Genomic DNA, 27949 nt, shown 5'->3' with positions numbered 1-27949 from the left:
GGGCGGGAGGGAGGGGGTTTCACCGGGGCCGGGGGCCGCACCGGGGCCGTGCCCGCCATGCCGCCGCCGCTGCCCGCCGCTCTCCTCGGCCTCGTCCTCGTCGCGCTGCTCGCCGGGCTGCTGGCGCGGTCAGGGCCCGCCGGGCGGGTCTGGGGGCGTGAGGGACCCCGCGGGGGCTCGGGGGGGGGTGTGGCAGGGGTGGGGAGGGGGCACGGCGGTGGCAGTGGGGGGACAGTGGGTTGGGAGGGGGTGGCAGCGCGGCGGGTGGGGCTCTGCTGGGGTGGGAGGAGCTCGCCGGGGTCAAGGGGAGGCCCGAGGGGCTGGCAGTGGGGGGTGCGGGGGTTTGGGGGGCCCACGGGAGTTTTGGGGGGTGAGGTGAGGCTGGTTGGGATAGTGTCAGGAGTGGAGGGGGCCCGCGGGGTTGAGGGTGAGGTGTTGGGGGTCTGGGAGGAGGGGAGTAGAGTGTAAGGGGGTCAAAGAGGGCTTGGGGAGGGGTGTCAGGGATTTGGGGAGCTTGCAGAGCTGGGGGAGAGTTGTAGGGGGGAGCCTCCAGGGGATTGGGAGGTTGTAGAGCTGGGTGTCAGAGGCTTGGAGGCTTAAAGAAGTTCAGGGGAGCCCGCAGGGGTGGGCATGGGGTGTCAGAGGGGTGTGGAGGTCAAAGGGAGCTCTCAGGGCTTGGGAGGGGAGGTAAGGGATTGTTGGGGGTGGTCTTGCAGGGTCTCTTCCCCAGTCTGGGAGCTCCTGTGCAGCTGCGGGTGCTGGAGCTGGTGCTCAGAGGGCAAAGAGCATCCCTGGTCCCCAGCCGCAGCTGGGAGACTGACCCTGGCCTTCCCCCTGTCCCCACAGATGGCTGGCATGTCGCCTGGCCGTCACCTGGTGCCGGCAAAAGCTTCATGCAGAACTGAAGATCGGCTCCTTTGGCTTCTTCTGGGCCCAGAACATCAGCCTCAAGTTCCAGCAGGAGCAGCAGACTGTGGTGGGTACCTGGGCGAGGGGTGGTCACTGGCAGACAGGTAGGGAAGGTGGTTCCAGTCACTTCCAGTCTGGCAGCAAATCCATGGAGCCGCTCTTCTACTGAGCATCCCCATGGCTGGTGCCAGGCCCTTCCTCCCATGGCCAGACTTGGGGGTTTGGCTGCTCCTTGCGTGATCCCAGGCTTTGGGGGTGGAGTGGGAATGTTGAGATGAGCATGACAAGGCAAAGCCAAGTTTTTTCTTCTCTGACCTACCTGTGTGTCCTTACAGGAGATCGACAACGTCTGGATCTCCAGCAAACTGAGCCGGGAGCTGCCGTATGTACCCCGACCCCAGCTCCCTTCCTGCTCCCTTTGGGGGTCTGTCTCACCCCTGGCCCTGCTGGCTGTGCCCTGCTGCCTTTACACCTTTCTGCCATCCTTATTTCCATGTGGTCAGCTCTGTGAGGGAGTGACCCACGCTTGGAGGTTGCAGTGTCTTGTGGGTGCCCTTGTGGCGATGCTGCACATCCCTGGGGTGGGGGAAATCCCTGGTGATGGGGACAGGTGTGCCAAGTGCGAGCTCTTGTCAGAGCTGCCTGTGTGGTTGATCCCCAGGCGCTACTTCGAGCTGTGTTTTGGCGAGGTGCGAATCCGCACGGATCTCCAGAAAGGCCCTGGGTTCCAGCCATCTGTCCCGGAGACTCCCAGAGAAGCTGATGGAAGTGAAAGCAGAACAGACCTGACCCTTAAACCCTCCCTGCTGAGGCTCCTTAGCCAGGTGAGGCACTGGCTCGGTGAGAGGCCGCTGTGGGCTGCGCCGCTGTCGGATATCCCTCACAGCAGCACCTTCCTCCCAGCTCTTTTCCATCCATATGGATTCCATCAACATCATGGTTCTGCACGTGGCCACCTCAGAGTCTCTCTGGCACATCCAGGCCAGCCAGACACGTCTCCTCCTGAATGGCAATGGGAAGAGGTAATGCTGTGCTCATACCCCACTCTGCTTCCAGGGCAGGGAGCTCCTCTGACCCCAGCCTGGTGTCTCTCGTCTCTCTGTCCTGCTCAGCAACATCCTGTGTCACCTGTGATGTGACACATTAACCTCCTCTGAGGCTGGCCTGGTTCCTTTTCCTGTCACAGGAAGCTTGGGTTGTGCATTCTCCAATAATGTAGTGTGCCTGGAGTTAGGGCATGCTCTGCTTTTGTGAGCACTTGGAGCAGGGACTTGGGGTCCCTGTGTCCCACAGGAAAGAGGGCAGGGACTTGTTTTGGCAGCAGCAAGACCCACATCCTCCTTCTGTTCTCTGCTCTCCCCAGCCTGACGTGCGAGGTGAGCCTGACAAAGGTGAACAGCAAAGTCCTCCGGAGCAGCCAGCTGGTGAGTGCTGGGGGAGGGAGAAATTCCACACTTGGAGCCTGGGCACTGGCTCTGTGGAACACTGAGGACCTGTTCCAGGGTGTCCCTGATGGACAGGCTGATGCTGCCAGGTGCTGGGCACTGTGCTGTACCCAGCTCTCCACCTGCAGCAGCCACTGGGAGGGCACTGTGTGACTCCCTGTGTGCTCCTTGCCGTGTCCCCTGTGCACAGGATGATACGTGCCTGGCAGAGCTGGCCCTGGCGCTCTCCCTCTCCCTGGAGATCAGCAGCAAGCGGCGGCTGGTGGGCGTCTGGCTCTGCGTCCGGACACTGCAGGCAGAGCTGCACGAGGGGCTATTCTGCAGCCCCCTGCTGCACCACATCACTGCTGGGGCCCAGCACAGCAGCATGGAGGAAGAGCCCAGCACAGGTCAGGATGGGCAGGGGCAAGCTCTGGGCAGAGCAGGGGCTGGTGGCCCCCATTGCTGCACTGGAGGCAGAGGGATTTGGCTGTGGGATCCCTCCCTGCCACTCCAGGGTGTGGGGTTTGGGCAAGTCCTTCCCGTGACTCTCTCTGTCCTTCTCCAGGCCCAGGGGAGCCCTCGAAGTCCCTGTCTGTGCTGAGCAGGGACACACTGAAGCTCATCCCCAGGAGGGTGGAGATGAAGCTGGAGAACACTAGCATGGTGCTGTCCATGAACAGCCAGAAGAGGTAAAGGAGGCAGGTGGAGGGGGAGGCTGTCCGAGTCCAAATTAACGCTGGGGACATGGACCTGGGGACAAGTGTGCCATTCTTTGCTCATCCTTTAGCTCTGACAGACTGCAGAGAGCAAGTCCTAGAGCCCACTCCAGTGGGAAGGACTGATCTTGGCCTGGGGCTGGGCTCTTGGGGAGGCAGGAAGGCACGTGAGCTGGTTCTCCAGTAGGACAGCTGAGAGGATCCTCAGGCGATGGGATGAGAGCGCTGGGCTGGGCTGCAGCTGGGCACTGGCTGCTGTGTTTGTCCATGCCAGCGTGCTGGTCAGCTGGTGATGAGAGACAGGGAGATGGAGGATGTGACAGTGCAGTTCCCTCCTGGCAGTGACTCTGTGTGTCTTCCAGGCACCTCACCTGGAGCCTGAAGCTGCTGCAGTTTCTATATCAGCGTGAAGAGGAGCAAATCCCGCTGCGCAACTTCACGCCCACCTCAGACCTGGACCAAATGAGTGTAGACCTCCAGCTGGAGGGCAAGTAGCCAGGAGGGCACCCATGGGACAGGGCTGCCATCACTGCCCTCTGCCACCCCTCATTTGTGCTCCTCTGTCCCCTCAGATGGTCTTCTCCTGTCCCAGAGCCGCCAGCGCATCGTGTGCCTCAACTCCCTGAAGACCAGTGTGCAGGTGAGCTAGCGCTGGGTACACTCTGTCCCCTGAGAGTGGCTGGTTTGGCTCCTGGCATGAGTTTTTTGCCACCTGGCCCTTTCCCTGCTCTAGGTCACAGCCATTGACCTCTCGGCTGCTGTGCTGCTCAACACCTGCATCATCCACTACCGTCACCAAGAGTTTTCGCACTGGCTGGGCCTGTTGGCACAGGAATACAGGTCCCGGGTGGTGCCTGTCCCCAGCCAAAGGCACAAGGGAAGGTAAACTTGGCCTCAGTGCAGCTGCTGGTATCACAGCTTGTTTCCTCTTGCTGCCCACGCTCTGGCACGGTGCCTGGGCACTCAGCACCTTATCTGCACAGCCTGCGGGATGGAGAGGCTGGTCAGGAGGCGATTAGGGAGCCCTTGCAGAGAGGACATCCCTCTGGGCCTGCTCCCTGCCAGGCTCCATGGCACACAGCTCCCAGTAACAGCCCATCCCTGCTTGTCCCGTGCAGGAGCTATCCCCAAATCCTAGCGCCCATCATCCTGTGTGCCTCGCTGTCCAACGTCAATGTGTCCGTGCAGCTGGGGGACACTCCACCCTTCGCCTTGGGCTTCAACTCCATCTCTGCAGGTACAGGCTGGATCAGGGAGGTGCTGGGCTCTTCTTGGGGTCTGCCAGAGAGGCACCAGGATGGGAATGGGGAGGGCCGTGTTGCCGCTGTGCTTGCCCGTGTGTGTGTGGCCATGGGCTGTGGATCCCTGCCTGGTTGTGTCTGAGGTGCCCAGGTTTGGGTGAGCCCTGCCTGTGCTTCCCCCCTCCTCTGTGCCCACAGACTACCAGCACCTGCGGCCGCAGAGCGTGCACCAGCGAGCAGTGCTGGCTGTGGACCACCTGTGCTGGCGGGTGGGCAATGACTCCCACATCCAGCGTGCCCCACATCCCCCCAACATGCACGTGTGGGGAGAAGCCCTCATCCTCGACTCCTTCAACCTCCAGGTGAGGGACGAGCCAAGGGGACAAGGGGTGGATTTCAGTCTCAGACTCCATGGGGGTGGCACAGGGATGTGTGGTGGCACAGGGATGTCCTGCAGCCTGAGAGTGATTGTCCTGTTGTCCTGCAGGGCAGCTACAACCAGCCCCTTGGCATGTCCAGCGCCCAGTCAGATACGCTCTTCCTGGATTGCACCATCCGAGGGTTGCAAGTGGAGTCATCTGATACCTGCACTGAGTGCCTGGCCAGGGTCCTGCCCCTGTTCTGCCAACGGCCTGGTGGGGCTGAGCCTGCCAAGCAGCCGTCCTCTGTCTCCAGCGAGCCCTGGGGGCTGCTCTGGAAGGTGGATCTGAAGGTGGAAGACGTGAACCTTTTCACCCTCTCCGCCATAGTGGGTAAGTAGCATCCAAGCTGATCCCAGATGTCTGTCCTGGAATAATCCTGCAGTCAGAGGAACCTGGCATGTTGTGGTGTGCCTCCTCTGTACCTCCAGCACTGACATGTTGTCTCTCCAGGTGCTCTGGAGCTGCGGCTGGACACGCTGACCGTCCTGGGAAGTGCTGAGAGCTGCACGGTCAGCGTCCAGGGCATGGTGCTGGCCTTGGTCAAGAGCATCACTGAGAAGATGCAGCCGTGCTGCAAAGCTCCTGCCATCCCCAATCCAGTGGCCAACCTCTCCATGCTCTCTGTCACCTACCACAGCAGCATCCGCTCTCTGGAGGTTGGTTTGGCTGTCGGGCCACTGCTTTATCCTGTTGTTGGGTAGGATGGGGCAGGGGGAGGATTGGCTGATGTGAAAGGTGCTGGGGGAAGAACAGGGCTGTGCTGTGCTTGCCCTGGCAGTGACATGGTGCCTGCTCACTCTCTCCGGTGCAGGTGCAGTGCGGCGAGGGGCTGGTGGTGCTGTGGAGCCCACCTGACCACATGCACCTGTACCATCACACCCTGGCCACCCTGCAGTGCCACGAAGCCTTGCGGAGCGCCCTCGGTCACAGGACGCTTCCCTCCGTGCCCCCAGAGAGCCCCACGTCCCACCCAGCCACCCCTACTGAGTCACCGGGGCCCCTGCAGCCAAAAGGACCCTCTCCCAAAAGATTCCTGTCCCTGTCCCTGGAGCTGAGCTCTGCCAAGCTCACAGCCTTTGTCTCTGAGGCCAACTACATCAGCCTGGCTGCGGAACGGACCTCGGTGAGCTGGCATGGCGGTGCTCTGCACAGCTACTGCCCCGAGCTGGCCGCTGGCTTTGATGGACACAGCATCTTCAGCTTCAAGGAGGTGGAGGTGAAGCTGCTGCCGGAGCTGGAGGAGGTCGTCCGGCACCGCGACACCTTCCCCGCCCTGCGCACCCTCCGCAACCGCGGCTGGGCCTTCTCCTTCGCCAGTGTGACCATCGAGTTCCCCTACCAGTACGACTTCTCCCGCACGCTGGACGCTGCCGTGGGCGTGCAGAAGTGGCTGAAGGGCTTGCACCAGCCTGGGCGCCCCACCAGCACAGCCCTGCCCCCTGATTTCCTGCTCAAAGTCACCCACTTCTCCTGGGTCTTCCTGGATGATGTCTTTGAGGTCAAGTTGCGAGACAACTACGAGCTGATGAAGGATGAGAGCAAGGAGAGCGCCAAGCGCCTGCAGCTGCTGGACGCCAAGGTGGCCGCACTGCGCAAGCAGCACGGGGAGCTGCTGCCTGCCCGCAAGATCGAGGAGCTCTACGCTGCTCTGGAGAAGAAGAACATCGAGATCTACATCCAGCGCTCACGGCGCCTCTACGCCAACACGCCCATGCGGAGAGCCCTCCTCACCTGGACGCTGGCCCACCTGGAACTGGTGGCCATGGCTGATGAGTCCTTCCACGGCACGGAGCGTGTGTTGGAGCAGATGAGGGACCTGGATGATGTCAGCCCGTTTCCCCCTGAGGGTCTGGAGATGGTCACGCAGTGGTGCTGCATGATGAAGGGCACAGTTGGCAGCTTCTTTGGTGAGTTGCTTCGTGGGAGGGTGCCCTTGGAGGACAGCATGATGGCTGCGTGGCCTGGGCTGGCACCACGTGGTGTGTAACCAAGCAGGGAAAACAATTTTTGGAGGTTCAAGGGAGGGGGAAGGAAGCAGAGATGTGACAGGACATTGGCTCCTACTGTGGCCGGAGTGGGGGACTGCCTGTCTCTTTGCTGCCCCATCCCTCAGCCCTTCCTCCGCCCGCAGTGCGGATCCGTGACTACCCCCGGTACCTGTTTGAGATCCGGAACTGGCAGCTGTCCGGCCGGCTGATCGGAGCCGAGCAGTGCGGCCAGGCCTGCTCCCGGCGTCGCCAGGTCCTGAAGCTGGGGCTGCCCTGGGGGGATGCCACAGTGGAGAGGAACATGCCACCCTTGAAGTTCTACCACGACTTTCACTGTAAGAGCTGGAGGAATGGGGGGCTCTGTGGTGGCATAGGGACAGGGCAAATGGCTGAGCCAACCTCTGTGTCCCCAGCTGTGATCTCCCAGTACACCATTGTGTGGGGGCCCTGCTGGGACCCAGCCTGGACCCTGATCGGCCAGTGTGTGGATCTCCTCACCAAGCCCTCAGAGGACCCCAGTGCCCCATTGCCCTGGTGGGACAAGAGCCGCCTTCTCTTCCACGGAGACTGGCACATGGACATTGAACAGGCCAACCTGCACCAGCTGGCCACTGAGGTGGGTGCCACTGGACTGGGGAACAGCTTGGTGTGGGGTCAGCTCACACTGGTCTCTCCTCACGCCTGTCCTTGCAGGACCCCTACAACACCACGGAGAACATGCACTGGGAGTGGAGCCAGCTCTCCTTCCACTGGAAGCCTGGGCAGTTTGTCTTCAAGGGCAACCTGGATATCAACGTCCGGACAGCCTCCAAGTGAGTGTGGGGCCACAAGCATGGGGGGCCCCCACCAGTGCTGTGGGGTGACTGTGTTCTCTTTCTGCATTCAGATATGACGACTGCTGCTTCCTGCACCTGCCTGACCTGTGCATGACACTGGACCTGCAGTGGCTGTGCCATGGGAACCCCCACGACCACCATGGTGTGGTGCTGCGCTCCCCTGAGTTCCTGCCTGAGGTGCCAGTGGGGCAGCAGTACGACTCCTACCGTGCCTTCCGCTCCGAGAACCTCAACCTCTCCATCCGCATGGACCTGACACAGCCCAGTAAAGGTGGCTGGCAGCATCCTGGGGATCCCCTGGGAACAAGGGGGATGGGGCAGAGCACACTGGTTGTGGGTTAGGTGCTGCCATGTCCCAGCCCCATGGTGCTGGCTGATGGTGGGTATATTCTCAGAGCACTCCCAGCCCCGGATCCTGCTCTACAGCAGCACCCTCCGCTGGATGCAGAATTTTTGGGCCACGTGGACCAGCGTGACAAGGCCCATCTGCCGTGGGAAGCTCTTCAACAACATGAAACCCAGCAAGAAGAAGCTGGGGCAGCATTACAAGCAGTTGTCCTATACTGCGCTCTTCCCCCGGCTGCAGGTAATTCCCTGGGCTGGGAATCCAGTGTTTCTTCCCTGCTCTGCCTGTGCTGGACTCCCAGCTGCTGCTCTCTGCTCCCTCTCAGGTGCATTACTGGGCCTCCTTTGCCCAGCAGCGGGGGATCCAGGTGGAATGCTGCCAGGGACACATCTTCACGCGGGGCACGCAGCGGCTCATCCCGCAAGGTGAGTGGGAATCCTGCCAGCAGCACTTGCAGGTACAGCAGGGCCCTGGCTGAGCCCTGTCGCTGTCCCCCAGCTGGCACAGTGATGCGACGGCTCATTTCGGAGTGGAGCATCACGCAGATGGTGAGTGACCTGAGCCAGGTCACCGTGCACCTCATGGCCTCCACTTGTGACGAGAACGCTGACCACCAGCTCGACACCCTGGTGAAGAAAACCCACCTGCTGAGCCTGTCCTCCCTCACCTACCAGCGGCACAGCAACCGCACGGCTGAGGAGGTACCACTGCAAACAGGGCACGGCAGCCTGTGCTGGCCTGGTGGCATCTCCAGGATGAGGGGTGTTGGTTGTTGGGTGCATTGGGGAAGGGATTTGGCTGGGGAAGAGGCAGAACTTCAGGGCCTCCAAGCTACCAAGCACCTGACTTTGTCCCATCCCTGGCATGGGCCCATGCTGGGGTCTCTGGGGTGGTCCCCTGGGCTTCAGTCCCCACACTCTGCCTGCAGGGCCTGGCAGGGCTACCAGCCCTAGTGCATGAGGCCACTGGGCAGGGCTGAGGATGGCTTTGCTGTGCTGAGGCTCCGACCCTCTGTGCCCAGGAGCTGCCCCTGCGTGATGGGGACGATGGTTTCCACACACACCAGCTGCACTTGGTGGACCTGCGGGCGTCCTGGACCACCACGAACCGGGACATCGCCTTCGGCCTCTACGATGGCTACAAGAAAGCAGCTGTGCTCAAGCGTAACCTGTCCACTGAGGCCCTGAAGGGGCTGAAGATTGATACACAGCTGCAGGCCAAGAAGTTGAAGCGTGGCCCTCTCTCTGCTCACTCCATCCCTGCCAGAGTGACCGCTCCCATCACCAGTGGCCGTCCCGAGAGAGCCTCCTCAGGGGGTGAGCATGGCAGGGAGGGGAGCAAGGGGAAAGTCACAGCACAAAGCCATGCCTGCCTTCACCCTGTACGTTTGAGTCATCCCCCCACAGCTTTGCACTGACCCTTTCTCCTTCCCCAGGGGCCTACATGCTGCAGAAGCTCATTGAGGAAACGGACAAGTTTGTGGTTTTCACAGAGGAGGAGTCAGGGGCCAGCGAGCAGCTCTGCGGCATCGCCGCCTGCCAGACCGACGACATCTACAACCGCAACTGCCTCATCGAGCTGGTGAACTGCCAGGTACCTGCCTGTCCCCACGGCCTGGCTGTGACAGGGGCTGTGCCTGCCCCAGAAAGGTCCATCAGACCCCTGGGGTCTCTCCCTCTACAGATGGTTCTGCGTGGTGCAGAGACGGAGGGTTGTGTGATCGTGTCTGCCGCGAAGGCACAGCTGCTGCAGTGCCAGCACCACCCCGCCTGGTACGGGGACACTCTGAAGCAGAAGACATCCTGGACATGCTTGCTGGATGGCATGCAGTACTTTGCCACGACAGAGAGCAGTCCCTCTGAGGGGGAGCATGGCCAGCTCTGGCTGGAGGTGAGTGTGTGGTGGGTGAGCTGCGTGGGGGACAGGCAGTGCTGACAGTGCCCTGGCCAAGGCAGGGAGAATGGGGACAGCCAGCGGTGCCTCCTTGCCTCCCCAGGTGAAAAATATTGAGGAGCATCGGCAGAGGAGCCTGGACTCGGTGCAGGAGCTGATGGAGAGCGGGCAGGCAGTGGGGGGCATGGTCAGCACCACCACAGGTACCGCCCACAGCCCTGGCTGCTGTGCCTACCCCAGTCCCACTTGGATGTGACCCCAAGGCTGGTAGAGCTGAGAGCACCTGGCCTGGCCCTGCGTGGCTCCAGGAGGTGGCTGATGCTCCAAGCCTTGCACTGTGCAGTCCCCAGCGTGCCAGGACGTGGCACTCTGACTATGGTCCCTCTGCCTGTCCCCAGACTGGAATCAGCCCTCGGAAGCCCAGCAGACCCAGCAGGTGCAGAGGATCATCTCTCGCTGCAGCTGCCGCATGTACTACATCAGCTACAGCCATGACATCGACCCCGAGCTGGCCACGCAGATAAAGCCCCCTGAGACCCCTGCCAACCAGGAGAAAGAGGATCTGCTGAAGAAGCAGGAGGGTGGGTGCATGCAGGCAGTGTGTCTTGGTGGGTAGAGCTCTGGGCTGACCCACGGGTGGAGGCTAACTCCAGGGGTGGTCTCTTTTGGCCCTGCTGAGGTCAGAGGGCTGCATGCAGGAGGGGTCCCCAGCACATTTCTGGCCATGCTGAGGCCCCACTTGCCCTTTGTGTCCCTGCAGGAGCTGTGGACACCTTCACCCTGATCCACCACGACCTGGAGATCTCCACCAACCCCGCACAGTATGCCATGATCCTCGACATAGTCAACAACCTGCTGCTGCACGTGGAGCCCAAACGCAAGGTACCCACGGGGCTCCAGGTGTCTGTGCCACTCAGTGCACCCAGGCTGTCCTAACCTTGCCCTATCCCTGTGTCCAGGAGCACAGTGAGAAGAAGCAGCGGGTGCGTTTCCAGCTGGAAATCTCCAGCAACCCTGAGGAGCAGCGCAGCAGTATCCTGCACCTGCAAGAGGCTGTGAGGCAGCACGTGGCCCAGATCCGGCAGCTGGAGAAGCAGATGTACTCCAACATGAAGGTGAGCCCACATCCCTGGTTCCCTGGGATCCCCACTCCAGGGCAGAGGGTGCTGAGGGTTGTCTGTCCTTCAGTCCTTGAAGGATGACAGCAAAAACGAGATCCTGCTCGACCTGAACCATCGGCTGCAGCAGCAGCTGAGCCAGGAGAAAGCTGACCTGCAGCTGGAGAGCGAGGAGCTGAACATACTGATCAGGTAGGACAAAGGGGAATGGCTTTAAACTGAGGGTGGGTTTGGATTGGATATTAGGAAGAAATTTTTCCTGGTGAGGTCCTGTCACAGGTTGCCCAGAGAAGCTGTGGCTGCCCCATGCCTGGAAGTGTTCCAGGACGGGCTGGACAGGGCTTGGAGCAACCTGGGACAGTGGGAGGTGTCCGACCCAAACCGTTCTATGATCTCAGCCTTCCACAGCATTGTGACCCCCTTACCCCAGGGCTCCCACATCCCAGTTCCCTCCTCTGTGCTGCAGGTGCTTCAAAGACTTCCAGCTGCAGCGAGCCAACAAGATGGAGCTGCGAAAGCAGCCGGAGGACGTGAGCGTGGCACGGAGGACTGAGTTCTACTTTGCCCAGGCACGCTGGCGCCTGACGGAGGAGGATGGGCAGCTGGGCATCGCCGAGCTGGAACTCCAGCGCTTCCTCTACAGCAAGGTGTGGAGTTGGACAGTGCCACCCACAGCCCCTGAGCTGGGGACAGGGACTTTGGGAGCTGATGGCTTTGTCTGCGCAGGTCAACAAGTCTGATGACACGGCCGAGCATCTGCTGGAACTGGGCTGGGTGACCATGAACAACCTCCTGCCCAATGCTGTGTACAAGGCAAGTGGCAGCTGGGGGAGCAGCCCTGCATCCTGGGGACCCATGGGTGGCCTGGGTAGAGTGGGCTGTCCTCACCCCAGCCACCCGTCCTCTTCCCTGCAGGTGGTGCTGCGTCCCCAGAGCTCCTGCCAGTCCGGTCGGCAGCTGGCACTGAGGATTTTCAGCAAGGTCCGGCCGCCTGTGGGAGGCATCTCCATCAAGGAGCATTTTGAGGTGCCAGGGCTGGGCCAGGAGGTGCCAGGGTCTCCGTGGGGCACAGGCAGTGTGTGCCTGGCTCTGACATGTCTCCTTCCCACAGGTGAATGTGGTGCCTCTCACCATCCAGCTCACCCACCAGTTCTTCCACAGAATGATGGGTTTCTTCTTCCCCGGCCGTAATGTGGAGGAGGAGGAAGTGGGGGATGAGGAAGATAAGTCCAAGCTGGTGACAACAGGTGAGAGGCTCGTGATCACCCTCCCCTCTGGATGTCCTTGAACAGCTCTAGCTGTGTGTCCAGGATATGTTTGTGGGCAGCTGCTGTCCAGCCATGAGTTGAGGAACAGGGATTTGCGGTCTCCCCTGTGGACAGGGAGATGGTTGGAGGGTCTGGGTCATGGCTAACCCCTGGCTGGACACCACCACCACCTCCCACCCTGTTTGCCCCAGGGATCCCCGTGGTGAAGCCACGGCAGCTGATCGTGGCCGATGACTCACTGGGCCCAGGGAAGGGAGTTGCTCAGGGACTGAACCGGACATCAGGGGTCAGAAGATCGTTCCGAAAAGCACCCGAGGTACCTCCTGCTGCCGTGAGGGGGGAATCTGTGACAGCCCTGCCGTGGTGCCAGTCTGTTTTCCCCTGACTGCAGGGCTGCATAGCCATGTCCTCCCACACTTCCCTCCCACACTTGTCTGTTTTTTCCTGCTCCCTCCCACCATGAGGATTTGCATCCTTTACAACCAGGCGCCTGCACGCTTGATGTGATCCCTGTACCTCATTTTTCTAACACCCTGCCAGAGCAGCTCTCACCTCTCCCTGGTGAAGCAATGCCATGGCCTAATGCCCGGCTGTCCCTTCCCTGCTGGTTCCTGGCTGTGTCCCCCCTCCTTCCCTTCTGCTCATGGCTTCTGCTCTGTCCCCAGCATCCCGTGGATGACATCGACAAGATGAAGGAGCGTGCAGCCATGAACAACTCCTTCATCTACATCAAGATCCCGCAGGTGCCGCTCTGTGTCAGCTACAAGGTGTGGGATCAGTGGGATGGGGTGTGCCTGGGGGTGGCCTGGGGCATCGTCCCACACTGCCTGACACCTCTGTCACACAGGGGGAGAAGAACAGCGTGGACTGGGGCGACCTGAACCTGGTGCTGCCATGCCTGGAGTACCACAACAACACATGGACATGGCTGGACTTTGCCATGGCGGTGAAGAGGGACAGCCGCAAAGCCTTGGTGGCACAGGTACGTGGGACCACATCCCTCTTCCCGCTCTGGAGGCTGCCAGAGCTGCTCTGCCCAGGATGGAGATGGTAACCCCAGGGTGGGTGTCACGTTCCCCAGAGCGGGAAGCATCTGCACTGGCTCAGCAGCTGAGGCTGTCACCCATGCCAAGGGCCCGGGATGTGGCCATGGGGGGTGCTGAGCCCCCTGACTCCCGGGACAGGTGATAAAGGAGAAGCTGCGCCTGAAACCGGCAGCGGGAGCAGAGGCCCGGGGGAAGCTGGAGAACAAATCCGACGGGACCATCCAGCAGCAGGAGGAGGACGAGAAGGCTCGACTGCTCATTGGGCTGAGCGTGGGCGAGAAGAACCCCAGCAAGAAGTCGATCTTTGGCAGGCGCAAATGACGGCAGCACCCGGCAGGCCGGGAAGGGATTTGGGGTGCCCTGTGCTCCCCCCTTGGGGGGGCACCCTGAAGGCGGAGAGGGGGCTGCGCTGCCCGAGGAGGGCTGAGCCACACGCAGGCCCTCGGCAGCCCCGTCGCTGTGGGGCAGGGGTGGAGCAGCAGCACGGGGATGTGGGGCACAGGGTGCTCCGGGACCGCTTTGTGGGGTGCAGAACCCTCATGCCAAGGGTTCCTCCTGTGAGCTTCCCCCCCCTCCCTGCTGTGCGGGTGCTGGGCCCAGCCTCTGGGCCTGGTGAAGCAGCAGGATCGCTCCAGGCTGGGAAAAAGGGGAACAGGAGAGAGTTTAAATAAAAGAGTTTTTAATTTGGAACAGGCTCAGGCCAGTGGCTTGTTTCTTGCCTCACCCTGCAGTGCTCAGCACCATGCCCCACCTCAGCCCGGCAGCACCACATCACAGGGGCTTCACCTCTGGGCTTATCCAGGAATTGTTCAGGGACCCCGTTTTGGGACTCAGGGCACCCCTGCATTGCCCTGGGCTCAGCTGTCCACTTACCTTTTTAAGGTCTCCTCCGTGAGCCCAGGGCCGTGCCGGGGCTCAGCAGGGACTGCAGGCACCGCCTCAGGGCTGCAGCTCGGGGGGTGCAAAGAGAGGAGGAAAGGTTGAAGGGGGAATCGCAGAGTGTGTAGGGAGGGGATCCTGGAGAGCGGCTGGGATCAGTCCCGGGGGTGGGGTGAGTAACCCCCGAATGTGTAGTAGGGGTCCCGGGTGGGGGGGATCGGTCACGGGTGGGTGTCGAGGTGCTAGGGGCAGCCCCGCCGCCGAGCCCCGGGGCGGGGGGTGGTCGCGGCGGGCGGGGCGGGGCGGGGCGGCGGGGTTATGTAAGGCGGCGATTACCGGGGACCGGGCCCGGGGCGCGGCCGGGCGGCGCCGCGATGGGAGCGACGAGCAGCGGCCCCGACCCGGCCCCGGCTCCGGTGCGGCCCCCCCAGGTGCGTTTGGCGGCATCAGCCCCGGGGATCCCCCTGGGCATTCCCCGCCCCGGGGTCCCCTCGCTGACGCTGTCCCCGGTTCCGCAGGGCCGCGCCGTGGGGTCGTGGGTGCGGGCGCTGTTGAGCCGAGCAGGGTCGGTGCCGGTATCGGTACCGGTGCCGGTACCGGGGCTCGCCTTGGCTCCGCGGGGCCCCGCCGAGGAGCCGCCGCTGCCCGGGTGGCCGCTGCCGCAGCTCGTCTCGTTGTTCCTGCCGGAGTTCCCCGTCCGCCCCTCCGCCCGCCAGCAGCAGCTCAAGGTGCCGTCCCGGGGCCCCCACCCTCCGAAGGGGGTCCCCGATCGTCCTCCCGGGGCGTCCGCGCATCCCGCCCCGGCAGCCCCGGGCGCCCTAACGGGTCCCCTCGCACCCTGTACCGGTGTCCCTGCTCGTCCTACCGCCGTTCCTGCACGTTCCTACCGGGGTCCCCCAGCGCTCTGAGCATCCTCCCGCGCCGTCCGTGCATCCCGTGCCGCCATCCCGGCATCGCCGACTGCCTTACCGAGCTCTCCTCGCACGCTCTGCCGGGTCCCTGCGTATCCTACCGGCGTCCCCGGCCGTTCCACCGGGTCCCCTTCTATCCCCGCCGGATCCCCGTGTCGGGTCTCGGTGCGTTCTGCCGGGGTTCCTCTGCACCACACCGGAGCTTGCTGTCCCACCGAGGTCCCGCGTGTACCCCCGGGGGTCCTGTGCATTCTGTCAACACCCACCGCTGCCGTGCTGGGGTCCCTATCGTGTCCCTGTCCCCCGTGTCCCTGTGCCCCATACCGGGTCCCCATGTACCCTGCTGGGGTCTCTATCGGGTCCTCCAGGTTCCCATGTGTCCCCACCGTCTGCTTTGAGTGCTCTGGGCCCCTCACGTTACTCCAACGTGAGCAGGACCCCTCACCTGAGCACCCCAAATCCATCTCCGTGGAGAGCTCAGCTCCTGTTCCTCCCCTCAGATCCTGGGTTTCGTGGCCAAAGGCTCCTTCGGGACCATCCTCAAAGTGCTGGACTGTGGGCGGGAGAAGGTCTGCGCCGTGAAGGTGGGTGCTGACCCCCGGGGCCCATGGGTGCCCCCACCTGCCCTTGTCCCCCCCCTTGACAGTGCCTCACTCCCCCCGCCCCCCCAGGTGGTGCCTAAGGTGGAGGTGCTGCGCCGTGACACCCTCAAACAGTGCAAAGAAGAAGTCAGCATCCAGGTGAGGGGGGGCCTAGGAGGGACCCCAGCCCGTGAAGGGGTTCAGGGTGGCCATGGGGACATCAGGAAGCCGTGAGAGCTGGGGATGGAAGATGACAGAAGCGGGGTCCCCGGCCCCTCGTGACCCCCCTACCCCGGGGGCCGCTCACCCTCTGTGCTTTTGTGTCCCCAGAGACAGGTCAGGCACCCGTTTGTCCACGGGCTGGGGGACAGCTGGCAGGGCCAGCGCCACCTCTTCATCAGTGAGTGACCATCTGCCCGCGGGCTCGCCCCGGCCCCCCCTGCCCGCGCACGTGTCCCCGCCGCCCGCACACGTGTCCCCGCACACGCGCGCGCTCCCCCCGCGCCGCCGCTGCCCCGCGGGGATCCGGGCGCTGCGGCCGCCGCTCCCACCCCGCACCCTCCGCGGGGATGCGGATGGGGGACAGGGATGGACACAAGCCACGGCGGGACAGGGGCCAGTGTGCGGGTGGTTAAAAGCACCCCAGTGCTGGTGCCTGGCCGGCCCTGATGGCTGTGTCACCTCGGTCGCTGCGGTTTGTGTGTTCCCGGTGCCTGTGTGAGCCCCAAGGACCACGTCATTTTAATACCTCATGTGGCCCTGGGTGCTTGTGTGTTCCCAGTGCCCACAGGGCTCTGTTGCCGATGTCACCGTGGTACTTGCATGCTCTCATGCCACCTTACTCATGCCCGTGTCACCTTAACCTGGTGCCCATATTGCCCTGGTGCTTGGTGCCAGTGTGGTCCAGGTGCTTGTGCCACCTCGCTGCCTTTATAACCCCAGTGCTTCCACCACCTCGATGCATGGTCCCAGTGACCCCCCCTGCGCCCATGCCACCCCAGCCAGTCAGTAAGGCATGTCACCTGTCCCGGCAGTGTGCACCTACTGCAGCACCGGGGACCTGCACGCGCTGTGGCGCACGGCCGGCTGCTTGGCCGAGGCCACCGTCCGCCTCTTCGCCGCCGAACTGGTGCTGGTGCTGGGTGAGTGACTCGCCATGCTGGGGACAGCCACCACTGTCCCACCAACGGGGACATGCAGGGACCCCAGTGGTGGCAATGGGCGCTGTGCTGGGAGGGGACGCACGGCACTGACAGCTCTGTCTTGTCCCCAGTGTACCTCCACGACCTGGGCATCATGCACAGAGATGTCAAGGTGGGTGGCAGTGGGGCTGGGCGGCTGGAGGATGGGGTGGGGGGGTCTCTGAATCCCCAGCACGGAGAGGCCACCCCAGTGCCTGTCTGATTTCAGATGGAGAACATCCTCCTGGATGAGAGAGGTAAGAGCCTGGTGGCACTGCCTTGAGGACATGCCATCCGTGGGGACACCCCATCCATGGGGACACCCTCTCTACGGGTTCCCACGTGGTGTCTGGCCCCACAGGACACCTCAAGCTCACCGACTTTGGCCTCTCCCGGTACCTGCAGTGGGGCGAGCGAGCCCACACAATCTGTGGCACCCTGCAGTACATGGGTAAGGGGGGCTGTGCTGCGGGGGCTGTGGTGGAGGGCACAGACCCCCGGGTGCTCACCCACTCTCCCCACAGCCCCAGAGGTGCTGAGCGGAGGGCCCTACAGCCACGCGGCCGACTGGTGGTCCCTGGGAGTCCTGCTCTTCGCCCTGGCCAGTGGGGAGGTGAGGACCACAGGGTGGGGGGACAGGGACACCTCAGGGAGACCCTGAATTCACTGTCTGTCCCCCCAGTTCCCTGTGGCGCCAGCGGGGGACCATGTGGCCATGCTGGAACGTGTCAAACAGAGCAGCTACGAGAGCCCACCTGAGTTCAGCCCTGAGCTGGCCCGGCTGCTCGCCGAGGTAACCCTCCTGCCTGGATTTTGGGGTTCCCACTGGCCCCAGGACCGGATGCTGGGATTTCCATTCTCACTGTCCTCTCTCTGTCCGCAGCTGCTGTGCCACAACCCCCTGTACCGCCTGCGCTACCTCCACCACTTCCAGGGCCACCCCTTCTTCCGCGGGGTGGCCTTCGACGCGGACCTGCTGCAGAAGGACCCGGTGGTGGTGGCGGTGGCCCCGCGACCTCCTGAGCAGCCCCCACCCGACCCCGCCACTTTTGCCGACTTTGACTACGACCTCGCCGCCCCCCCGGACCGGCCCTGGCCTGGCTGAGCCACCACGGCTGGGACCCTCGGCATCGCTCAGGGACATCCCCCTACCCCAGCAGCGGGTCAGACCCAGCTGGGCCGGGTCCCCCAAGGGGTTACCCGGGTACCCCCCAATCTCATCCCCGGGTACCTCAACTCTGTACCTCTCCCCGCGGGAGCAATAAACCCGAGAGCCGCGGGCACTGCTGCGGGTGCTGCCGTGACTCATGGTGGGGAAAGCGGGACCACCGGGGCGGGGGCTGGACCCTCCTCCCTCGGGGCGGGCTTGGGGCAGGTCTGGGGGCTGTGTGGGGTGGTTTCCCCGGGGCAGGCGATGCGGGAGGCCCAGGGTCGGGGGTTGCTGGGTCCGTCTGTCCATCCCGGTGTCCGTCCGCCTGTCCGTTCCCCCGGCGCCTCACACCGCGGCAGGGGGGGCGTGGCCATCGGATAAAGTCACGCCCACTCCCCCCGCCCACGGCCCGGGCGTGGCCCCGCCCCAACGGTCGCCCCGCGCGGTGACGCGCGCGCGGCGCAGCCAATCAGAGCCGCGCGTGGTTTTCAAACCGGCGGCGCGCGGGCGGCGGCGGGCCCGGGGCTCGAACCCGAACCGGCGGGCCCGGGGCCCAGACCGGGAGCGGGGCCGCGACTGAGAGCGACCGGAGTCGAGACCGGGAGCAATCCCGGACCATGCAGCGCGCCAAGACCCCCGCCGTGAGTGCGGGCCGGGGCTGGGGTTCGGTTTGGATGTGCCGGCGGGGCCGGTTGGTCCCCGAGGGGGCGGCGGGTCCGGTGCGGTCCGCAGCGCTCCCGGTATCTCTATGTGTATGTGTGTGTGTGTGGCGGGGAGGAGCTGCCGGTGCTGCCGCCGGTGACCCCCCCGGTGCCCCCCCAGGCGCAGAAGCGGCCCCGGCGCACCCCACTGCAGGAGCTGCAGCTGGGCGCGGACCGGACCAGCCTGACCCCCCTGCTCCGCCGGCTGCGGCTCAAGGTCGGTGTGCGGGGGATAACGGGGAGGGCTGCGGTGTACCGGAACCGGGGATGTTGGGGGGGGTTAGATGGTACTGGGGCAAGGGGAGGGCGGGCGTTTTTACTGGAGTGGGGGAAATGGGGAGACCGGGGCAAAAGGCTGCGGGGTGCAACGGGAAAGGGCAGGGCTGTCTTGACCCCCCCTTTCCTCCTAAAATGTCCTGTAGGACCATGACTGCGCCACCCCAGCGTCCTGCGCCCGGGGCTCCCGCAGCAGTGTCACCGCACCTTGCACCCCAGGACCCCCGCGAAGTGCTACCCTGGGCCCTCCCAGCAGCACCACCCCAATGCCTTGCACCCCGGGGACCCCCAGCAGCACCACTTTGGAGCCCTCCAGGACCTCCACCCGTGGCCTCAGGACTCCCACCCTTAAGCCTGGTGCCTCTGAGGCCCCCAGCAATCCCACCCTTACGCCTGGTGCCTTGGAGACCTCCAGCAGCACCAGCCCAGAGGCCCCTGGCAGTCCTATCTCAGTGTCCAGCATGCCAGAGCTCCCTGACAACACCATCTCAGCCCCTCTGTGCAGCCCAGTCCTAGGTCCCAGCACCTTGGAGCCCCCCAGCAGCACAGTGCCAGTCTCCCTGTGCAGCTCCATCCCAGTCCCCAGCACCCCAGAGCCCCCCAGAAGCGCTGTGCCAGCCTCCCTGTGCAGCTCCATCCCGGTCCCCAGCACCCCAGAGCCCCCCAACAGCACAGTGCCAGCCTCCCTGTGCAGCTCCATCCCGGTCCCCAGCACCCCAGAGCCCCCCAACAGCACAGTGCCAGCCTCCCTGTGCAGCTCCATCCCGGTCCCCAGCACCCCAGAGCCCCCCAGAAGCGCTGTGCCAGCCTCCCTGTGCAGCTCCATCCCAGTCCCCAGCACCTTGGAGCCCCCCAACAGCACAGTGCCAGCCTCCCTGTGCAGCTCCATCCCGGTCCCCAGCACCCCAGAGCCCCCCAACAGCACAGTGCCAGCCTCCCTGTGCAGCTCCATCCCGGTCCCCAGCACCCCAGAGCCCCCCAGGAGCACTGTGCCAGTCTCCCTGTGCAGCTCCATCCCGGTCCCCAGCACCTTGGAGCCCCCCAACAGCACAGTGCCAGCCTCCCTGTGCAGCTCCATCCCAGTCCCCAGCACCCCAGAGCCCCCCAGAAGCGCTGTGCCAGCCTCCCTGTGCAGTTCCATACCGATGCCTAGCACTCCAGAGCACTCTGGCAGCATCCTTCCAGTCCCCCTGTGCAGGTCCATCCTAGGATCCAGCACCCCAGAGAGCCCCGGTAACACCGTGCCAGTCTCTCCACGCAGCTCCATCCCAGTGCCCAGCACCTTGGAGTCCCCTGGCAGCACCATGTGCAGCCTTGTCCTGGGACCCTGCACCCTGGAGTCCCCTGGCAGCACCACGCCAGGGCTCCCCAACATCATTAGCTCAGTGTCTTGCAACCCAAACTCTCCTTGCAGCCCTGCTCTACCACCCTACAGCTCTGGGTCCCCTGGCAATGCCAGCACAGCCTCCTGCACCCCAGGGCCCCCTGGCACCAGCTCCACCCCGCAGAAAGCTCCTTTCCACGGGTGGCGAGCAGCACCTGCAGACTTTTCTTGCAGCCCTGTGGCCTCTGAGCCCCCGTCTGCAGATGGGAGTGCTGGTCCTCTGCATTGCCAACGCACCCCTGAGGGAGCTGAGTCCCCCGCCCCTGTCCCTCCAGAGCAGAGCCCACCTGACCTCCCTCCCATCAAGGCAAGTGGGTTGGAGCCTGCTGGGTCAGAAGCCACTGTCACCCCTGTCACCTCGCCTGAATTGACCCTGGGTGCTGTGTCCTGGATGTTGCCGCTGGTTTGGCTGGAGAAGACCCTCAACACCTCATTCCTGGTGGAATCCCTGCGGCACAGCCTGCCCCTCCACAAGCCACAGCAGGATGCCAGCAGCAGTGTCACCCCCGTGCCCACCGCGGTTGCCAGCACCAGCATGACCCCAGTGCCCACAGTGGTCACTGGCACCAGCATGACCTCCATGTCTGTGGTTACTGGCACCAACATGACCCCTGTGCCCACCATGGTCACTGGCACTAGCATGACCCCTGTGCCCACTGCAGTTGCTGGCATCAGCACAACCCCAGTGCCCACCATGGTCACTGGCACCAGCACGACCCCTGTGCCCACTGCAGTTGCTGGCACCAGCACAACCCCTGTGCCCACCACAGCCATTGGAACCAGCATGACCCCGGCACCCACTATGGCCACAGGCACCAGCATGACCCCAGTGCTCTCCATGGCCACCGGCACCTTCATGACACCTCGGGACGTGTGGGAGAGGAGCATGAACACATCCAGGGGAAGCATCCCCTGTGCCAAGGATAGCGCTGCTGAAACAGACTCCCTGCTCTGGCAGTAAGTATGAGGACATGCCCCCCTGGATGGGGCTGTGGCACCTGTGAGCTGTCCTTGCACTAAGCCCTCTCTTTGTCCCCAGCTGTCCCCGGGAGCAGCTGAAGACCCTGCCTCGGGCAGAGCTGGAGGGGCGGCTGGAGAGCACCCTCATCATCATTGAAGCCCTCTCGCTGCAGCTGCGTGATTGGCAGGAGAGCCAGCGGCTGCGGCCTGGTGTGGGGCCAGCCAAGCAGAGGGACGCGCTCACACAGACGGACATCACCAACCCTGAAGGGGTAAGAGTCCTCTCTGAGGTGATGCCACCCTGTTCCCCGCAGCCTTGGTGCTGTGACAGTGTCTTTGTGCCTCTGGCAAGACGGTGACCCCGTCTGGGTTGGTGGAGTGGAAGTAAAGCAGGGCTGCTGCACCACGGCATCACGCGCCCGGTACTGCATTGTCATGCCTGGATCAGCCCGCTGAGTTTGCTGGATTTGAACCCTCATGGGGGGAAACATCCCTGGCACTCGTGGGGGAGGATGGGAGGTGTTGTGGCTGACGAGCTCTTGCTGGCCCCAGGGTGGAGCGGGGCTGGTGCAAAGCCCCCTCTGCTCTGGTGGATGCCCTTGGGAGGAGGAGATCTACTGGCAGCTCTGCCTCCAGCTGTGGAGGAACACGGAGGCTGTGCACTGGCAGTGGGGAGCAGAGCAGGATCTGGAGCTGGGTGCTGTGGGCACGGTGGCTGTCACTGGCAATGAGTGTGCCAGGTCTCAGCCACGCAGGGCCCATGCATGTGCCCGGTGCTGCCTGTGCCAGCTGCCGTAACGCCAGTGTCCTTGTCCCTTCCCCAGAGCACCTGGAGCAGCCAGTGCCCCCTGTTCCAGGGCCTCGCGGATGCCGCCTTTCGGAGCTTGCAGGATGAGCAGGGAGCCCTGGCACAGGAGGTGAGCTCCTGTACATCCCTCTGCTTCTCCTTTCCCCTGGGTTTTGGGAGACCTGTTGGCACACATGGCAGCTGTACCTGGTGCTTCATGGTGCTGTTTGCTCCCACAGCAGGAGCAGGAGAGGGCCCTGGTGTCCCAGTGCCAGGCTGTGCCTGAGAGTGCTCCCAGCAAGTTGCAGAGCTGCCTGGAAGAGCGGGATGCCATCAGGCAGCAAGTGGATGAAGCCCTACGAGCCAAGGAGCAGGTAAGGGGACAGCTGTTGTGGGATTGAGGCAGTCTCAGCTGTCCTCATGCCTTTGGTGGGACATCCTGCATCTCTGCCCATCTCTGGAGGTGAGGATCTCCCTGGCACCCCAGAGGAAGAAAATCCCAATGTGGAAGGCAAGAAGTGCTGTGTGATGGAGCTCTCTGGATGTGTTTTTGGCATGGGCTGTGCCCCCCTGGGAGCAGGAGTCCCAGGCTGATGCAGCATGCAGGGATGGCTCCTGGGAGTCTCCCCTTGTGTGACAGCATGGCTGGAGCAGCATCCTTTCCTCTGCAGGGATATCTCTTCCTGGAGGCTTTCTGTGCCCATGCCAGTGCCCAGATCTGTGCCCGTGACCAGAGCCTGGCCTCCCAGCAAGAGCTGAGCATGCTGCTGGCCCATGCCATCAACCTGCAGGTACTGAGTGGGGTGCTACCCCCAGCCACCCCACACTGGATCAGGGGCTGGAAGGGCATCCCCACATCCTGAGCTTGGGTGATGCTCTGCAATGGGCTTGGGTGCACCAGAGGTTTCCTGGTGCCTGCTGCTGAGAAGCTGCTGCAAATTCAGCCTCGGGGCTGGCACTTGCCTCCCTTCATGGCCATTAAATGTGGTTTTTCCACCACGGCAGTGCTGACTCATCCCTCCTACCCTACAGACATCCCTGTCTGCTGAGGCGCAGACTTTCCGGGAATTCTTAGATGTCACCTTTGAAAATCTGGAGAAGGAAAGGAGAGCCCTGGATGAGGAGGTGAGCGGTGTCCCATGGGGGGCTCAGCCCCTCGATGCCCTGTGCCCTGGGTGCTGTGACCCATCCCTGGTCACACAGCAGGGCAGTGCCACCAGTGCCATGGCAGTGCCACGCTGAGCTCTGCCTGGTGCTGTCTCCCTTCCCAGCGGGAGCAGACGAGGGCCCTGGTGTACCAGTCCCATGCCATGTTGGAGCGTGTGCCTGGCAAGCTGCGGAGCTGCCTGGAGGAGCTGGCTGCCACACGGGAGCAAGCAGAGGAAGCTCTTCGAGCCAAGGAGGAGGTACAGGGGTGCCCAGTGCTATGAGATGTCTGAGGCACGGGGTGATTTGGGGCACCCCTTGGTGTGTGAACACCCCATGGAGAAGAGTGCCCCAGAGCAAGCACCGTGTCTCCACAGGCATCCTGCCAGCTGCAGAAGACCGTGGTGGCTCTGCAGGACACAGAGGCTCAGCTGGAGCAGCTGACAGTGGCTAACTCTCGCCTGGGCAAAGGTGGGGGGGGTGACATGGGGGCTGGAGCTGCCTCATCCCCACTGCCCCTGTCCCCCCTGGCTGACAGCTATGTCCCTCGCAGACCTGAGCTCCGTGATGATAAATCTGGCCAGCGTGGAGCAGGAGCGGGATGCACTGCAGCAAGAGAATGAGAAGCAGTGGGAGGAGATGGCCCAGTGAGTTTGAGCTCTGATATCCTGAGCCCCTTCCCACTTCTTGACTCCCAAAATGCAGCACGCCCTGATCCCATCCCATCCCCACAGGCTGGCGCGGGAGAGGAACTCCCTGCAGCAGGAGTGCAAGGAGCTGTGCCAGGAGCTGCGGGAGGCCACCGAGTGCCGGGAGGTAGGAGCTGCCTGACCTTGCCCGTGCTGCCGGCCCCCATCACGGCCTCTCCAGGAAAGCTGGCAGATGGCCAGGAGCGGGATTAGCCCTCCTGTGGAGGGGGGATGAGCTTGCGAGGGCGGGTGGGTTGACATCCCGCACGTAGCGCAGCTTTTCATCCTGCCCGGCAGGGATTCCCAGGGAGGGGGCTGGGCAGCTCTTGGAGATAATTTTCCCCTGCAGGCATGGAGCCATCCCCCAGCCTGTCCTGTGTCCCCAGTAAACTGGTTTGTAGGGTTTGGTCTGCTGGGATAAAGCTGCCCCTGACTAGAAACAGCACCCTGGGGCATGGGAGGGTCTGTGCTGAGGGTCCCGGTGAGCCCCCTGGGATCTCTGTTTGGCTGCTCACGGCTGTGTCCCCCCACCCTCTTACAGTTCCTGGATCAGGAGAACCAAATGTGCCGCACGCAGCTGCTGGAGGTGGAGGCCAGGCTGAACTCCACGCTGGCCACGCTGCAGGAGCGCGTCCTGCAGCACGAGGAGCTGATGGAGTCCCACCAACGCCTGCGGTACCGCCCCACTCACCAGCTCCACTCAAACCCCTCTGTTTTTGGGAAATCAAGCCCTTGCTGGGTGTCAGAGGGGACATTGTGACCATGGTCACTGCTGCCCCAGCCAAGTGTGGTGGTCCGGGTGGGTGGGAGAGGCTGTGGGGAAGCCCAGCAGATCCCATCTTGAGGGAAGCTGACTAAATCTGTGGGATTTGCACCGTTGCTGGTTCACGATGAGAGGCAGGCATTGAAAATGTCCCCATCCCACATCAAGGAAGGGAAATGCTGCTCCTGCTGAGGCTCATGCTATCCCACAGGGAAGAGCAGGCTGCCCTCAGCAAGGAGCTGAACAGCACCAAGGCCGAGCTCGACAGCTTGCAGAAAAAGAGGAACAAAGTTTCTTGGTGCTCCACGGACATTATGGAGAGCAAGATGCGGTTGCAGGAGCTCGCTGACTGCCTCAAGGCTGCTCTGGAAGAGCAGGTAGGAGCCCTGTGCCGGAGACAAGGACAACAGGGTGGCCCCAGGGGGGTCACATACCCGTGACTCTCCATGGCACGGCTTTGAGACACTGTGCTTGCTGGGGCAGTCACAAGCTGCACTCTGGTCCTCTGCTCTCCTTCCCCTCTGAAGGATGATGATGATGCTCCATCGAGAAGCAAAGCCTGGACCCCGGGCCCCCGGACCCCGGGCTGGCAGACACCGCGCCGTGCCTGGACCCCGGCCTTCCGCACCCCGGCATGCTGCACCCCGCACCACACCAGCAGCTCCTCTGTGGGCAGTGTCCTGAAAGCTGAGGCAGGGAAAGGTGAGCTGGCACCTGCTGCTCTGGGTTTTGGGGAGTCCCAAGATGGGGATCATTCCCTCCCATGCTGGGGGATGTGCAGGGCTGGGCACAGCTGCTGTCCTCTCTTCTTGCAGATGCCAATGAAACCACCAGGAGTGGGAGTAGAGTTGCCAAGGACAAACTTGCATCCACACCAAAGCCGATAGGTATTGGGGCTGTCACCCTGTGTGGGACCCTGCTCTGAAGCTGCAGGGCTGCTGTGCAGAGGGATGAGCAGGCACACCTTCCTCTGTGTGCCCTGGGGCTGATGTTCCCTCTGTGTTGTTCACGAGACTCTTTCCTGCTTGCAGACCCTGAGGACACTCTGCTGGACAGCGTGAAGGAGCTGAGAGCTGTGGTTTCCAACCTCGCCATGCTGAGCTGCCGCATCCAGGAACTGGAGCAGAGCGAGTTCAGGGCACTGCAGACGGAGATGTGAGTTCAGTGGGGGCTCATGTCAAGGGCTGGGCAGGGGCATCACTCTCCTGGGCATGGCCTTTCCTGCAGGCAGCCTGCCTGGGTCTGCCTCTTGCCCCAGCCCTGGATTAAACTTCTCCTGCCATGGCAAGATGGGCTTTTTCCATCTGGCTGGGCTGGACCAGGTGTCGTCTCTCACCACAGGCCGAGTGGGATGGCCAGGAGGGGGTTTGGTGCTGTGCTCTCCTGTGATCCCCACCTGCTCACCACCACTGTCCTCTTCCAGCTCTGACCTGCAGCTCCGCCTGGAGACAGTAACAGCTGAGAGCCAGGAGAAGGTGGATGCCCAGGCTGCCACCATCGCCAAGCTGAACAAGGCACTGAGGACCAAGCTAGAGGTGAGCCAGAAGTGGGCCAGAGCTCACCCCAGGGCAGAGCCAAACTGGGACGGGCGCTGATCTAGGACACGGAGAAATCTGGTGATGCCCCATGGGTGCTCCTAGCTTGTTTGACCTCCTCAAACATGAGAAAACCTGCTCCAGGGTGCTGGGGGTGGCCAGGGCTGGGCACTGTCTGACCCTGCTTCTTCTGCCCTGGCAGAACGAGAAGGAGCTGCAGGACGTGGTGAAACAGCAGGAAGAGAAGATGTTTCAACTCATCGACAAGAGTGGGGAAGTCACGGTGTGTGATGGGGCCAGGGGGTGGGCAGCACCCTTGGGGGCTGCCAGCCACAGGACCCCTCTCAGCATCCCCTCTTCCCCCGTAGAGGCTGAAGGCAGAGGTCTCCCAGCTGAAGCGCTCGCTCCAGCACGCAGAGACAGAGGCCAGGGTGCTGTGGGAGGAGATGCGGGGCAAGGAGCACCAGGTGGACACTGCCTACGTCCAGGAGCGGGTCATGCTGCGGCGGGAGGTGAGGCTGGGGAGCTGCCGGGCTGAGGGCTCCTCATGTCACCCCACCATGGACAAGGAGACCTCTTCAGACCTTGCTTCAGACCTTGCCCCCCACTCCAGAGCTTTACCCCACAGGGATCTCAGCCGGGCTTGCTCCTTTTGCAGGTGGATAAACTGCGGCTGCTGCTCCTGGAAAAGAAGGATGAGAATCTGCAGCTCACTGACAAGTACCTGGAGCAGGTATGGGGTGCCCCAAGGGGCTGCCCTGGCTCCACTAATAGAATCAGAATGGTTTGGGTTGGAAGGGACCATAAAGATCACAGAGTTCCAACACTCCTGACGTGGGCAGGGGTCCCCTTTCCCTTCTGGCCTGGTCCCTGTCCAAGTTTGGAGCACAGTCCTGACAGGCATCTCCCACCACCACAGGTCCGAGGGCTGGAGATGAAGCTCCATCATACCCAGAAAGTGCTGAGGACCCATGAGAAGATGCAGGAGAAGATGAAAGAGGTGAGATTTACAGTTCATCGCTCACCCTTGCTGCGACTGCAACAGCACCAACCCAAACACTATTGCTGCTGCTGTCCCCAGGTCCTGTCGGCTGTCCCTGAGGTGGCTCTGGGCTGCCAGGAGCTCCAGAGCCTGCTGCGCTACCTGGGCCTGAAGCCAGCCAGCAAGGAAGCTGCCGAGCCGCTATAGCCTGTAGCCTGAAACCTTTCCTGTTGTTAATGTTGTAATTATTTACTGAATAAAGTCGTGTTGGCTTTTACCCCGCCTGGTGTGTGCATTCAGGAAGCTCCTGGTGCTGTGGGTGGGGACAACTTGTCCAGCCTGTGCCGGTTGCTCCTGTTCTGTCACGGGGCTGTGGGCACAGCTCCCTGCCACCCCCAGGGCCTCTCCTTGTTGGGGGACACGTCCCCTCCCCCCTGCCAGTGTTTGCTCACAATAAGGGACCGCGTTCCCCAGGCTCCCACCCTGCGGCCTCGGCAGCAGCCGGAGTGCCCGGGCTGAGCCAGCTTCCCTCCCCTGCTCCCCGCTCCTCCTCCTGCCCTAGATTCCCTCTGTGCCCTGCTCCACAGGGGCTCGTCTGGATCCTGCACCCCATCATGGGGCTGCGGGCATGCACCTGTTGCGTGGGAATTGTTCCAGAGGCTGGATTCCGCACCTTATTGTAGGGGTGGTTCCAGAGGCTGGATCCTGCACCCCCATCGTGGGGCTGTGGGCACATGCCTGTTGCACGGGGATGTTTCCCCCTCCCAGCCTGGCTCTAGCACGCAGCATCCCCTGGCTCAGCCAGCGCCGGGAG

At 63.1% G+C, this 27949-nt stretch overlaps 3 protein-coding genes across 3 annotated transcripts; all 3 read left to right on the top strand.

The window, feature by feature from the left end:
* The first annotated feature begins 20 nt into the window (after window positions 1-20).
* On the top strand, window positions 21-13900 carry BLTP2 (bridge-like lipid transfer protein family member 2). Its single transcript, XM_082294926.1, has 39 exons — window positions 21-128; window positions 847-976; window positions 1245-1291; window positions 1571-1733; window positions 1813-1931; window positions 2273-2333; window positions 2545-2743; window positions 2902-3025; window positions 3415-3539; window positions 3625-3692; window positions 3786-3934; window positions 4171-4289; window positions 4492-4655; window positions 4781-5045; window positions 5166-5371; window positions 5527-6622; window positions 6847-7038; window positions 7117-7319; window positions 7397-7515; window positions 7590-7810; window positions 7935-8125; window positions 8211-8310; window positions 8384-8586; window positions 8907-9201; window positions 9321-9478; window positions 9569-9775; window positions 9882-9981; window positions 10177-10359; window positions 10539-10660; window positions 10738-10893; window positions 10967-11088; window positions 11363-11543; window positions 11623-11709; window positions 11812-11922; window positions 12008-12143; window positions 12356-12480; window positions 12830-12931; window positions 13012-13146; window positions 13349-13900. The coding sequence occupies exons 1-39, from the start codon at window positions 58-60 to the stop codon at window positions 13529-13531; spliced, it is 6738 nt and encodes a 2245-aa protein (XP_082151052.1). The 5' UTR covers window positions 21-57; the 3' UTR covers window positions 13532-13900.
* Window positions 13901-14463: 563 nt separating this feature from the next.
* Window positions 14464-17867, top strand: RSKR (ribosomal protein S6 kinase related; the record flags this gene model as incomplete). Its single annotated transcript, XM_082294397.1, has 12 exons — window positions 14464-14520; window positions 14608-14817; window positions 15501-15584; window positions 15672-15740; window positions 15912-15981; window positions 16616-16723; window positions 16855-16895; window positions 16992-17019; window positions 17124-17213; window positions 17287-17375; window positions 17445-17555; window positions 17646-17867. The coding sequence occupies 12 exons, from the start codon at window positions 14464-14466 to the stop codon at window positions 17865-17867; spliced, it is 1179 nt and encodes a 392-aa protein (XP_082150523.1).
* A 662-nt stretch (window positions 17868-18529) lies between these two features.
* On the top strand, window positions 18530-27342 carry SPAG5 (sperm associated antigen 5; the record flags this gene model as incomplete). The annotated part of the gene is made up of 26 exons (XM_082294893.1): window positions 18530-18553; window positions 18645-18830; window positions 19036-19246; window positions 20099-20826; window positions 21112-21230; window positions 21313-21523; window positions 21840-21944; window positions 22058-22150; window positions 22260-22394; window positions 22692-22811; window positions 23053-23145; window positions 23292-23426; window positions 23544-23637; window positions 23720-23813; window positions 23901-23982; window positions 24397-24530; window positions 24830-24995; window positions 25146-25320; window positions 25434-25505; window positions 25650-25773; window positions 26042-26153; window positions 26356-26436; window positions 26522-26665; window positions 26812-26886; window positions 27073-27153; window positions 27235-27342. The coding sequence occupies 26 exons, from the start codon at window positions 18530-18532 to the stop codon at window positions 27340-27342; spliced, it is 3702 nt and encodes a 1233-aa protein (XP_082151019.1).
* Between the last annotated feature and the right edge of the window lie 607 nt (window positions 27343-27949).

This window comes from Coloeus monedula, assembly GCF_965178545.1.
Source record: "Coloeus monedula genome assembly, chromosome: 20".
In the NCBI taxonomy this organism is placed as follows: domain Eukaryota; kingdom Metazoa; phylum Chordata; class Aves; order Passeriformes; family Corvidae; genus Coloeus; species Coloeus monedula.
The sequence above is the reverse complement of the archived record's forward strand: the minus strand, read 5'-3'. Positions and strand labels throughout refer to the sequence as shown.